This window comes from Peromyscus californicus, unplaced genomic scaffold, assembly GCF_007827085.1.
Source record: "Peromyscus californicus insignis strain IS unplaced genomic scaffold, ASM782708v3 Scaffold_12__1_contigs__length_115047231, whole genome shotgun sequence".
Taxonomy (NCBI): Eukaryota; Metazoa; Chordata; class Mammalia; order Rodentia; family Cricetidae; genus Peromyscus; species Peromyscus californicus.
In genome coordinates this window covers 53,767,296-53,779,241 of record NW_026294413.1, presented here as the reverse complement: position 1 = coordinate 53,779,241, position 11,946 = coordinate 53,767,296, and the positions used below count along the sequence as shown (strand labels likewise).

The following is an 11,946-nucleotide window of genomic DNA, read 5'->3' as shown; positions in this document are numbered from 1 at the left end:
TCTCCCCCAAGTTGCTTTTGGTCATGTTCTATCACAGCAATAGAAAGCCTGGTGATGGGCTGGAGAGATGGCTCAGCAGTTAAGAGCACTGCCTGCTCTGGCAGAGGACCCAGGTTCAATTCCCAGCACCCACATGGCAGTTCACGACTGTCTGTAACTCCAGGGTCCAACACCCTCACACAGATATACATGCAGGCAAAACACCGATGCACATAAAAATAAATTAAAAAAAAAGAAACCCCGGTGACAGTGTTTTATCACAGCAACAGAGAAAGAAAACCAGGACAGGCACTTTCCACAGCTCTCTGGAGCCCCAGTTTCTCCATGTGGTAATGTCCATTTTACCCTCCTGCTATGCAGATGATTTCCCACAGAAGTTCAAGGATTACAAAACATAAAAGTTAAGGGGTGTGGTAGGGAGAGAAGGCAACAGAAAAGAATTCATTTCACCCAATCAATGATTCAAACAATATTCATTAACAAGTCTTTATTGAACATCCACTGTCTGCCAGGAACCATGCAATGCTGTCCTCAGGGACCCTCAAGGGTCCCTCACACAGGCTCTGAAAACACCACAGGTTAGTCCACAGGTCTCCCTGCTCTGGGTGGAGTATTCACAAATCCCGCTACAGAGTCAACTGACCAAGGGCATGACTCTGACATGCAGAAAGGACCTGTCCTGCTCTGAATGATTCTGGGTACTGGGTGCAAGTCATATCCTTCACCTGTCTGAGGGGTGGGCCACCCCAGCAGCCTCGGACTCTCTTCACCAGGCCATGGTGTCAACATGGCCATCTCACAGGCCTGCCTGGTGGCTGTGGGAGAGGTTCCGGAGCCTCGTCAAAGAGGTTTGGTTTCTGCTCAGGGAAAAAGTTTCAACCCTGAGATGTTTCATGAGGGCACCAAGGGACATAAAACAAGCTAGGGTGAGGGATGAAAAGCAGGCCAGCAGGGCCCTCGCGACTCATCCTTTCTGGGCAATGGGAGGGACTGGCCAATCTAGAACCAGACCAAGATGAGCACTGAATGGAGGAGGGCATAAGGGCACACAGGTCTCGTTCTGCAAGCAGCTGTTTAACCACCCTGGCTGGGGTCCAAGCCACACCCAGGCTCAAGGAACCAGCCAGGGCCAGGTCACCGCTCTGCATGTCAGTCACCAACTCTACCCACTTGCCCCGGGTAAGGACACCTTAAGTGACAGACCCAGGAGACAGAAGTACCAGGAAGAACATAGAAGCAGCCCAACCCTAGGCCACCCCAAAGTCGTCCCTAAGTGATTGTCCTCCTCCAGGGGCCTCTGGACAGGGACTGTCAGGGCACTTGATAGATGGGATGGGATGAGGTCGAGCTGGCTGCAGCCTCCAATAAGGATGTGGCCTCTGAATTTCTGAGCTGCTCTCCCGTCAGGCAGGTGTACTGTTTAGGTTGGTGACACATAGGCACAGCCCCTTACTGCCTGCTCACCCGCCAGCAACAGCCCGAGTGCAGCTGCCGATCCGTGGGTGTGGCGGCTGTAGAGGAGGCCTAAACGGGAGATTTACCTCCAATTCCAGGCCAACCTGGGTCGTGGAGTCAGACTCTGACTCAGTAACAAAGGGAATTCCTTTTCTGGAGGAAAGGCCGGGCCCAGGATGTGCTAATGTCCCCAGAGGCCACCAAGCCCTTGGGTGAGAAGAGTTGCTTTGGCTACCTCTGCCCCACCCACTCCCAGCTTCTCCAAACTGAATGCTCAAAAAGACGTGAGCGGGAGGCAGAGCCAGGCGGATCTCTGTGAGTTCGAGGCCAGCCTGGTCTCCAAAGCGAGTTCCAGGAGAGGCGCAAAGCTACACAGAGAAACCCTGTCTCGAAAAACCAAAAAAAAAAAAAAAAAAAAAAAAAAAAAGACGTGAGCCCAGAGAAGAACAACACCAGAGTTTGGTGTGGAGATGGGGCATTCGTGGGGAGCGTTAAGTGGGGAACAGTTAGACATGTCATCAGGTTCAGCCACCGCCTGGTAACAGCTCCAGAATGAAGAACGCATATCCGTCCCCAGCTCTGGACTCTCCCTCCCACCAGCCCTGCCCTGTCTCCGCTGACACTTGTTCTCAGCACCTCTGATCTATCTGGTCCTTGGAGCTGGCCCATTCTGCCTGTCATTCCTGCTGAGACAGGAGACATGGGTGATTTACTCCCCTCCTGCATACAGTCGGCCCACCTACCTCAAGCCACTACCCATGACAGAAAAGAAATCCCACGCTCCTAAATGGGCAGAGTCCTCCTCACCCCGCTACACCCACCCAAAGGAAAATGATGCAGACGTGTTTATCCCTGGTATCCGTGTTTATTGTACATTCTCTTCCAGAGGGGACCTAGATACTGGGGAGACCTGGGGATTAGGGCAGCAAGCATGTCTCCCTGTAAATCTATCTTCTGAGAGATAGGTCAGGGCAACTGTGGGCCTTAGACGGAGGGCTCAGAGTACATGTGGAGGTCCTCAGGGGGTCAGTAGCCTCTGGGAAGAGGAAGCCTAGAGGCAAGGCCTCTCACTGGGCTTTGAAGGCTGACAAGGAGTTCCTCACCTTGCTTTGAGGCCCAGCTGGAGGCCAGAAGGTAAAACGGTAACAGGCCAGCTGGTGAGAAATGGGGAGCAGTCCTTTGGTCTCTACCAGGGCAGGAGGCTGGTCCTTATTAGAGGAACCCCATGGGGGTGAATGGGAGCCAGTCCCCATTAGGGGAAACGTTGGGGGGGGGGCCTGGGGGGGGCCTGGTCTCAATAAGGCCTGGAGACAGTCTCCACATCAGAGCAGACGTCTGTATTTTGAGGGGTGGTGAGGGGGAGCTGTCAAAGGAATGCCTGTGACTCACGGGTGGGAATCAGTCCAGGGGACTTCCAGGGGGCTTGGAGGGAAGGTTGCCGGGGTCTCTGCAGATGCTGGGAGCACAGGTCCTGGGAGAAGGAGGATGTGGGGGGCCTCTCTCCCTCCCATAGTGCTACTGCTCCCCACCCCATCCTCGTTGGCTCCAAACTGCCATGGAGACCACTCACACCGGGGCTACATAATTTCCAGGGAATGTCCCAAATTTCTGAGTTCTCCGGGAGACACCTGAAAAAAAAGGAAAGGCAGGTGACCGCGGGTTAGGGCGCGCCCTCCGCTGACAGAACCTGGAACTGCAAGTGGAATCAGGGTCTGGGGGAAAGGACTTGCTTTTCCTCTGCTCATTCCTGCCCCCTGGCGGCGCAAGCTTAGATATGCAAAGTAGCGACTGCGAACCAACCACGGAAGACAACTTTGCACACAGCACCAACTCCACCACGCTGCTTTGAGAAAACCCCGAACTGAGAAGACGAACCACAGACCGTCTACGGGGCGGAACCACTGATCTAGTAGAACACCTTCATTTCAGAGATGGGCACTGGGCTGCCTAGGGGTAGAAGCTGGGATGGTAAGCCAGGCTTCTTGGCTCACTAAGACCACTGGAGACACACGGGTCCTGGGGCGAGGGACGGAATGTACTTGAAATGTGCTAGGACGACCACGACGAAGGGTCTTTCATTTCCTTTCTTTTTAACCAATCTATACGTAAGTGGCCACACGTGGCTATTGAATACTCTTATGCCAGACAGCACAGGTCCAAGTCACTCCCAGTAGCTTTATGGCTTCATTCGTGGTATAACAGAAATTCAAAAGCAAACATGTACGGGTGAAAGGAGAGGCAAGGACCGCTAACCTCTGTGGTATGACAAGCCACCCAGAATCATATCAGAAAGAGGAGACTGTACTATCAAGGATCTGCTCCTACGACGCCTCTGCCCAGGCCGTGCTTCAATCCTGTGGGCCTCAAAGTCTGCTTGGCAGGAGGCGAGGCTTCTAGCCATTCACTTCTCTCCCTGGCCTCTCCTCTGAAGCCAAGGGTATACAAGGCTTGCCCACTTTGGGGAGTCTGGTGGGCAGGTCACCTGGCACCAGACAAGAGCAACACGAGGCTTTGGGTCTTAGGCCTTAAAGCGCAATGCCTTGGGCCAGTAGTCAAGGGCTGAGATACTATATCGTTTCCCAGGTTGTGGGAGCAGGCGGGGGCAGGGCAGAAGACCCCGGATGCGAGACCTGCTTGCCGAAGCCGTGGTATGCGGCGAGAAGGAGCAGGGGTCTGGAAGTCAGGAAGCCTGTCCCAAATGTGACTATCACTGAGCACATGCTGAGACAGTTTTCCCCGGGCCTTGCCTCTCTTTGAGACAGAGGGTAGGTTGGCTATGAGTCTTAACTGATTCAGCACCGCCACTCAAGTCTCCAGGGAGACCCTGAGATTCCTCTTTCTGGCCTGTCCTCCCCTCCACAGGCCACATACCCACAAACCAGCCATCATCACATTGCTGCATGACATCCACGCGGTCCCCCTCACGAAGTTCCAGCTCATCCTCATTCTGGGGCCTGTACTGGTACATAGCTCGGTACCTGTGGGAAATGGCGGCATGGCAGACAGAGAGGCCTTGGGCTCCTTCCCAGACCTGCTGACAGTTCTACCAAGAGCTGTCACTCCGGGCCCCCTCTCCCCATCACCTAAGCACCAAAAGACGAGCTTTACTTAGGAGTTTCCCCAACCTATAGGGGAAGGAGGGTAGGACCTGGGATTAGTACTGTCTGCCGGCAACGCCCACCCAGAGCAAGCATCCTCAGCTGGTACTCACGGAGTCCAGTGTATCGCTGTGGTGCTTGGGGAGGAAGTCCCCAGATCTACGGGGCTCCTGGTGCCTCGTGGATGGGACAGGGCTGGTCCAGGAGTGCTGAGACTCTGGGGGTTCATGGGAAGAAAGGAGGGTCACAAAGAGGAGGTGTGAGGGAAAAGTAGGAGCAGTGTTCATGCTGTTTCATTAAACTCTCGGGCCCAGGAGGGTAGGCTTTGACTAGCTCAGTTCAGAGGGACTTGGCTGTGGGCCCAGGCCCCAGGCAGGGTGAGTGGCTGGACTTCTGAGCACCAGCAAGGACAAAACAGGTCCAAGGAGGAGCCAGGAGCAGCTGTGCCTGCTCAGAGAGGCGTGCTGTGAACATGGGAACCCAGGGCCAAGGGCCCGATGAAGGGCTGCCAAACACCTTTGCTCAGACCTACCCATCCATCTCCTCCAGTGGGAACTGTTAGCTTTTCTACACAGGGTGACTCAGACCCAGAGAGTATAAACCACTTGCTCGTGGGCCACACAGCAAGCACCAGAGCCCTGATACCTAGTACTACTCAGCAAAGACATGCACTGAAAAGCCGCATCTTGGCGGCTCAGGAGGTCTAGCCCGTCACCCCAGTTGGTCCACATAGAGCTAGGTCCTGCCCATGCCTCTCTGAGCTGGAGGACCAGAAATCAGGAATCACCTCAAGAGGATTAGGGCCAAATCAAGATGGGGCCACGCTAGGTACTGCCCAGCCCCTCGCTTCTTCGTCCGGAGGCTGTCCGGGAAGGATTACCAGTGTGGACCAGTGAGAGGCTAGGAAGGCAGGGTGAGAAGCAGGCCACCTCACCTGGGTTTGGGGTCTGGACTCCTGGAGGGTGATGGGGAAGGGGAAGCCAGAGCGGCGAGGGGAGGTCCGACCTCCCCAGTCAGTGGGGTCCACTTGTACTGAGGGGGAGCCGGGGTGACAGGCGACACGGGCAGTGGCTGTCAGGTGAGGTGATGCAGGGAGCTGGGGGCTATCATCGCAGATCCGGACCCGGGGCTCCCGGTTTATCTGCACGTAGCTGGCCGGGAAGATGCCTTGGCGTCCTGTGCCGGTGATACGTCCCTCGTACCAATGTTCATTCACCTTGCGGATCAGGCAGATGCGTTCCCCCTGAGGGGTTAGGGAGGGGTTTGTGTCAGCAGGGGTTTCTTGGGCATCACACACCTGAGGGCGGCTTACCTGGGTCATCTCATTCGGGCCTAACACGTTACATGCTTGAGGGAATCAGTCCCAGAAAGGGTCAGCAGGTTACCCAAGGTCACACAGCTAAAAATGGAGGAGGAGTCAGGACCAAATGGAAGAGTAAACTCTTCCCATAGCAGCAGGGCTGGGTTTTGATCAGGTCGTACCCCTGGCAGGCTCAATCCCTACCCCCAGTCACAGTGGGACTGTGGCTAATTACTCAGGTGCAAACCCCAAAGCCAAGTCCCAGCCATGTGGCCTTGGGCAAGCTGCTCTGTATTAAGTGGGATAACCTACCATTGCTGTTGCTATGAGACACAAAATCCAGGGTGGCCTTAGAAGCGGCGCTGGACAGATCTTAACATGTCACCACAACTCAGTTGTGCCCCTGACTCACATGTCGTGTGACCCCCTCCCAGGGCAGAAGGCATTCTCAGGACCACATGGTTTTAGAGGTTGGAGTAAAACTGCCACCATCTCAGCAGGCTACTCTCAGGAGGATGTTGCCACCCCTCACTGCCCAGTCCTCTCCTGCCCAGCCACCCCGCCCACCTTCATCCCTGTCTGCCTCTGGGGCCAGCTTTTCTTGGAGGAACTCACTAGGGGCATCTGTAGGCTTTGCCCCCAAATTCAACCAAAGGAAGGTCAGTTCCTCATCTCATAGAAACCTCACTTTCTTCACCATAACCTAGCACAAAACATACATGTCAGTGACATCCCAGGAGCCACAAACACAAATGTACGTGCACACATAAGGGCCTGGTGTTTGACACAGTATCCTTTACACAAAATTTCTTTCTATTGCTTTAAAAATGTAGATTACGATCCTTATGGCCAGCCAACCCGCAGTTAATAAAAACACATGATGGTTCATACCTATAATCCTAGTATTTGGGCAGCTGAGGCAGGAGGACTACAGTGAGTTCCATGCTATCTTGGTAGGCCAGCCTGGATAACAGAGGGAGACACTGTCCATAACATTTTTTCAAAAATGGAATAAGCCAGGCGAGAGTGGTGCTCGCCTTTAATCCCAGCACTCAGGAGGCAGAGGCAGGTGGATCTCTGTAAGTTCAAGGCCGGCCTGGTCTACAGAGTGAGCTCCAGGACAGGCACCAAAACTACACAGAGAAATCCTGTCTCAAAAAAACAAAAAACAAAACAAAAAATGGAATAAATTGGCTAAGCCATGGCGCAGGCCTACAATCCCAGCTACCGGAAAGGCAAGAATATCAAAAGCTCAAGGCCTTGCGACTGGAGACATGCTCAGTGGTTAAGAGTGTCTGATGTTCTTGCAGAGGACTGGAAGTCCATTCCCAGCACCCACATAGTGGCTCACAGCCATCTGTTCCTCTGGTTTCAGGGGACTTGGTGCTTGCTTCTAGCCTGCATGGGCATTGCACACAAGATACACACGCACACACAGGCAAACCATTCATACAGAGAGTTCAAGGCCTGTCTAGGCTAAAGAGTGAGTTCAAGACTAGCCTGGGCTATAGAGTGAGTTCAAGACTAGCCTGGGCTATAGAGTGAGTTCAAGGCCAACCTGAGCTATAGAGTGAGTTCAAGACCAACCTGGTCTATAGAGTGAGTTCAAGGCCAGCCTGGGCAATTTACCAAGACCTGTCTCAAAATTAAAAGTAAAATGAAGGGCAGACAGTGGTGGTGCACACCTTTAATCCCAGCACTTGGGAGGCAGAGCCAGGTGGATCTATGTGAGTTCAAGGCCAGCCTGGTCTACAGAGCGAGTTCTAGGACAGGTACCAAAACTACAAAACTCTGTCTGGAAAAACCAAAACCAAACCAAACCAAACCAAAACAAAAACAAAAACAAAACAACAAAACAAAAACCCCCAAAAACAAAAGTAACCTATTCAAGAGATTGGAAAAACCAAAATTCTAGGTATAGTTGACATTTTAAAAAATGTTCGGTGGTGGTGCACACTTTTAATCTTAGCACTCGGGAGGCAGAGGCAGGCAGAGTTCTGTGAGTTTGAAGCCAGCCTGATCCGTGACAGCCAGGACTACACAGAGAAACCCTGTCTCGAAAAACCAAAAAGAAGAAAAAAAAAAAAGTGTATTTCTTTCCGCAGGGTCACCTTTGTTTTCCCGTGTGTCCGCTCTATCACGCCCTGCCTGCCCTCACCTTTCGGAAGGACAGCTCCACCTCCAGCTCCCCCTTGAAGGTGTACTGGGCCACAGCGTCTCCGTACTCCAGCACCTGGTATGTGGGCGGCTTGATGGGCTTGGGGATCTCATCGGCAGGCAGCACCTGCAGGGAGGTCATGGAAAGAGTTGAGACCAGATACTAACCGGATACACATGGCGGAGGCAAAGACAGAAGCCAGTCCAACGGCCGCCTAAGTGGGCCACAGAAGCATGTGGAGGTGATACAGGGTGGTGGCTTGAGTAAGAACGGCCCCCGGAGCTGCATAGAGTTGAATGACTCGTCACCAGGGAGTGGCACCATTTGAAAAGATTAGAAGGATTAGATGGTGTGGCCTTGTTGGAGGAGGAAGTGTGTTATTGGGGTTGAGGTTTCAAAAGCCCAAGCCAGGCCCAGTGACCCAGTGATTCTCTCCCTCCTCTCTGTCTCTGTCTCTCTGTTTCTCTCCCCCTCCTCTCTCTCTCTCCTCTCTCTCTCTCTCTCTCTCTCTCTCTCTCTCTCTCTCTCTCTCTCTCTCTCTCTCTCTGTCTGTCTCTCTCTCTGCCCGTGGTTCAGGATGTAGTTCTCACTACAGCTCCAGCACCTTATACGCCACCATGCTCCCTGCCATGACGATAGTGAACTAAGACTCTAAAATGGTAAGCAAGACCCCAGTGCTTTCTTTCATAAAAGTTGTCTTGGTTATGGTGTCTCTTCCCGACAATAGAACAGTGACTAAGACATACAGTCTAGGGGTCTCGGTCAGGTTCATTTTCTCTGCCAGTTAAAGAATTAAAAGGCAGGGAAGATCTTGAACGCAGCAGGCAGCGGCAGAGAAATCTCAAGCACACAGACAGAATCGGCAGTTGGAGAAAGGTGTTTATTGGGGATGAGGACACCCACACATGCAGCCGCACACAGAGCAAAAGACCCTCTGCAAAGCACAGGGGGGACTCAGGAAGCTGAAAAATTGAGTCTCTTCTGAGGGTTGGGGTTTTAAAGCCTCTGTAGGCTCCTCCTCCCCTGATTCAGGGTTGGTCTGTTAGAAGAAAGGGTGGTTGACTGGCCCACATTGTTACATAACACACTCCCTAACCAGGCTCAGACTTGTTGAGTCAGTCCATCAGCGGGGGGCCTGCTGGTGGGACACAAGAGCTTGTGAGGCCTTTGTTTGAAGCTGCCAGGCTTTTGTCTCAAGTCAGGAGGATGAGAAAGAAGCTGGCCATCTTGGAAATTTACCACAATTATTACCTAGTCATGGCCCTTCTCCCTGTCTGCCTGACCTACCAGGCAATCTGGGTAGACTCCTAGGATCTCAAAGGGTTCTGAGCTGCAGAGTAACTTGCTCTAAAACCGAAGCTTGCTTTCTTTCTTTCTTTCTTTCTTTCTTTCTTTCTTTCTTTCTTTCTTTCTTTCTTTCTTTCCAAGACAGGGTTTCTCTGTGTAGTTTTGGTGCCTGTCCTGGATCTCACTCTGTAGACCAGGCTGGCTTTGAACTCACAGAGATCCGCCTGGCTCTGCCTCCCGAGTGCTGGGATTAAAGGCGTGCGCCACCACCGCCTGGCATATTTATTTATTATTATTGTTATTTGTTTTTTCTCTAGACAGGGTCTCATTATATAGCTCTGGCTGTTCTTGAGCTAACTATATAGACCAGGATGGCCTCAAACTCACAGAGTTCCACCAGCTTCTGCCTCCCAAGTGCTAGGATTAAAGGGATGTGCTCAGTTTGTTCCATCTCTTACTACTGCTGAGTGCCAAGTGGTCCTTGGTTCAGGTGTCTTAGTCCCTCCTCCCCTTTGGACCCACCAGAGCTCTGAATCCTCATGTTTTCTTGGTTGACCTATTCATAAAATTCAAGAAGCTAGGCCCAGCAGTGGTGGCGCACGCCTTTAATCCCAGCACTCGGGAGGCAGAGCCAGGCGGATCTCTGTGAGTTCAAAGCCAGCCTGGTCTACAGAGTGAGATCCAGGACAGGCACCAAAACTACACAGGGAAACCCTGTCTTGAAAAACCAAAAAAAAAAGTCAATAAGCTAATCGACCATTTCACACTGAGCTGTAGATGACTGATGGACTAGATGTCTATATATACTAAGTAAAACTTCAGTGAAAACAGAGAGATTAATGTATGGGTGGGTAGAATCTGTAAAGCCTGTGAAAGTGACAGCCTGAATTACAAGTCTACCCAGGTATCAAAGGGAAATCAGAAAGGAAATGAATAAACAGTAAGTTAAACAACAATAACAAATAATAGTAATAATAATAACCACAATTTGGTCAGGCCTGGTGGCACACACCTTTGATCCCAAATACTTGAGAAGCAGAGGCAGGCAGATCTCTGTGAGTTCAAGACCAGCCTGGTCTACACAGTGAGTTCCACACCATAATAAGATCCTGGCTCAAAGGAAAACAAACCAAAAAAAAAAAAAAAAAAAAAAAATTACAGTTTGTGGAATGCAGCTGAAACAGTGTTTCGATGGAAATTTGTAGTATCAAATATAATATTATCAATCACTAGCATGAATCTGGAGGCTCCTCATGAATTGGAGACCAGCCTGGGCTACCTAGGGAGTTCCAGGCCAGCCTGGGCTGCTGTGCAACTCCCATCAAAGGAAAAGCGAAGAAAGAAGAAAAGAGAAGACAGGTGAGACTTTTCACTCTGACACACAGAACAAGAAAAGTAAAACATGAAAGGATAAAGATGACATTGAAAACAAAAATGGTAGGGAAAAACTGATCAAATCAAAAGTAAGCTATTGAAGAGACGGAGGAAATTATCTGTAGCCAGAATGAAAGACGCCGCAATCCCAGGGATGAGAGGACAATCATTACGGACATTAGTAACGTCAAAGGGAGAATGGGGCCAGGGAGACGGCTCAGTGAGCGAGAGCAGAAGCCTGGCCACCTGAGTGCGGATTCCCCAGAACCCATGTAAAAGACACACTGGACGATGAAAACAGGAGATCCAGCTTCAAGGTGGAAGGTGAGAACTGACACCCCAGGGTTGACCTCCGACCTCCAGATGTGCGCCACGGCATGTTTGTGCTTTCACATACAAGCACATTCACACGCACACAAGAACCATTTCTTTTGTTTCTTTGCTCTTGTTTTGCTTTTCGAGACAGGGTTTCTCTGTGTAGCCCTAACTGGAACTCACTCTATAGACCAGGCTGGCCTCAGACTCAGAGATCCACCTGCCTCTGCCTCCTGAGCGCAAGAATAAATATTTTTAAAATATAAGGGGATATTATGGACAACTTTATGCCAGAGGCTTAGTTTGATACAACTTCAGACACAGATACTAAATAGAAATAACCTATAGGTCTTGGCCTGCATTTAGAATATGATTCTCTACGTAACAGAATCTCCGTCTATAAAGTGAGATAATTATCACTCCCCGGGCAGCAACAAACAGGTGACACACCCGAAAGAAGTGACATATTTACAGGGGAACTGTCACACACTCTGGTTAGTTGAGATCAGGATAGAAAGATGGTCTCTGATAGTTAAAATCTGGGGCACTAATAGGATGGCGGCTTCTGGGCAAGGGACTCTTCATCTTCCCCAGAGCTGGGAGACAGACTGAGTCCTGGACCAGGTGATGTGCAGGCCAAAGGCATTCCAGAGAGACAGCCCGGACTCCTCCGTTGTCTAAGTCTCTCCCAAGCCATGGAGCCTCCCAGCCTGCCTGCTCCATCTCTCCCACTTACCTCCACATAATTAGCTGGAAAGATGCCCAGGCGGCCATGATGCTCTCCCTCCAGCCAGTTCTTGTCCACTTCTTTGTGGATGTAGACAATGTCACCCTTCTGCAGAGTCAGCTCCCTGCAGGTGAGAGCGGTGTACTGCTTCCTGAGCCTTTCTTCTTCAGACCCTGCCCTGCACACCACCGCCCCCTCCAGCCTTCTGCCCACGAAAGCCCTACCCTTCCCT

At 51.5% G+C, this 11,946-nt stretch overlaps 1 protein-coding gene across 4 annotated transcripts in view; it reads right to left on the bottom strand.

The window, feature by feature from the left end:
- Positions 1–2,300: 2,300 nt before the first annotated feature.
- Sorbs3 (sorbin and SH3 domain containing 3) overlaps positions 2,301–11,946 on the bottom strand; it is a 28,137-nt gene continuing 18,491 nt past the window's right edge. For all 4 annotated transcript variants that reach the window (XM_052732832.1, XM_052732833.1, XM_052732834.1 and 1 more), the window contains 6 exons: positions 11,724–11,838; positions 8,012–8,137; positions 5,488–5,796; positions 4,667–4,770; positions 4,327–4,433; positions 2,301–3,083 (listed from right to left, as the gene is read on the bottom strand). In XM_052732832.1, the coding sequence (XP_052588792.1) occupies positions 3,022–3,083; positions 4,327–4,433; positions 4,667–4,770; positions 5,488–5,796; positions 8,012–8,137; positions 11,724–11,838 (823 nt within the window). In that variant the 3' untranslated portion in view covers positions 2,301–3,021. The remainder of the gene's footprint in view (positions 3,084–4,326; positions 4,434–4,666; positions 4,771–5,487; positions 5,797–8,011; positions 8,138–11,723; positions 11,839–11,946) is intronic.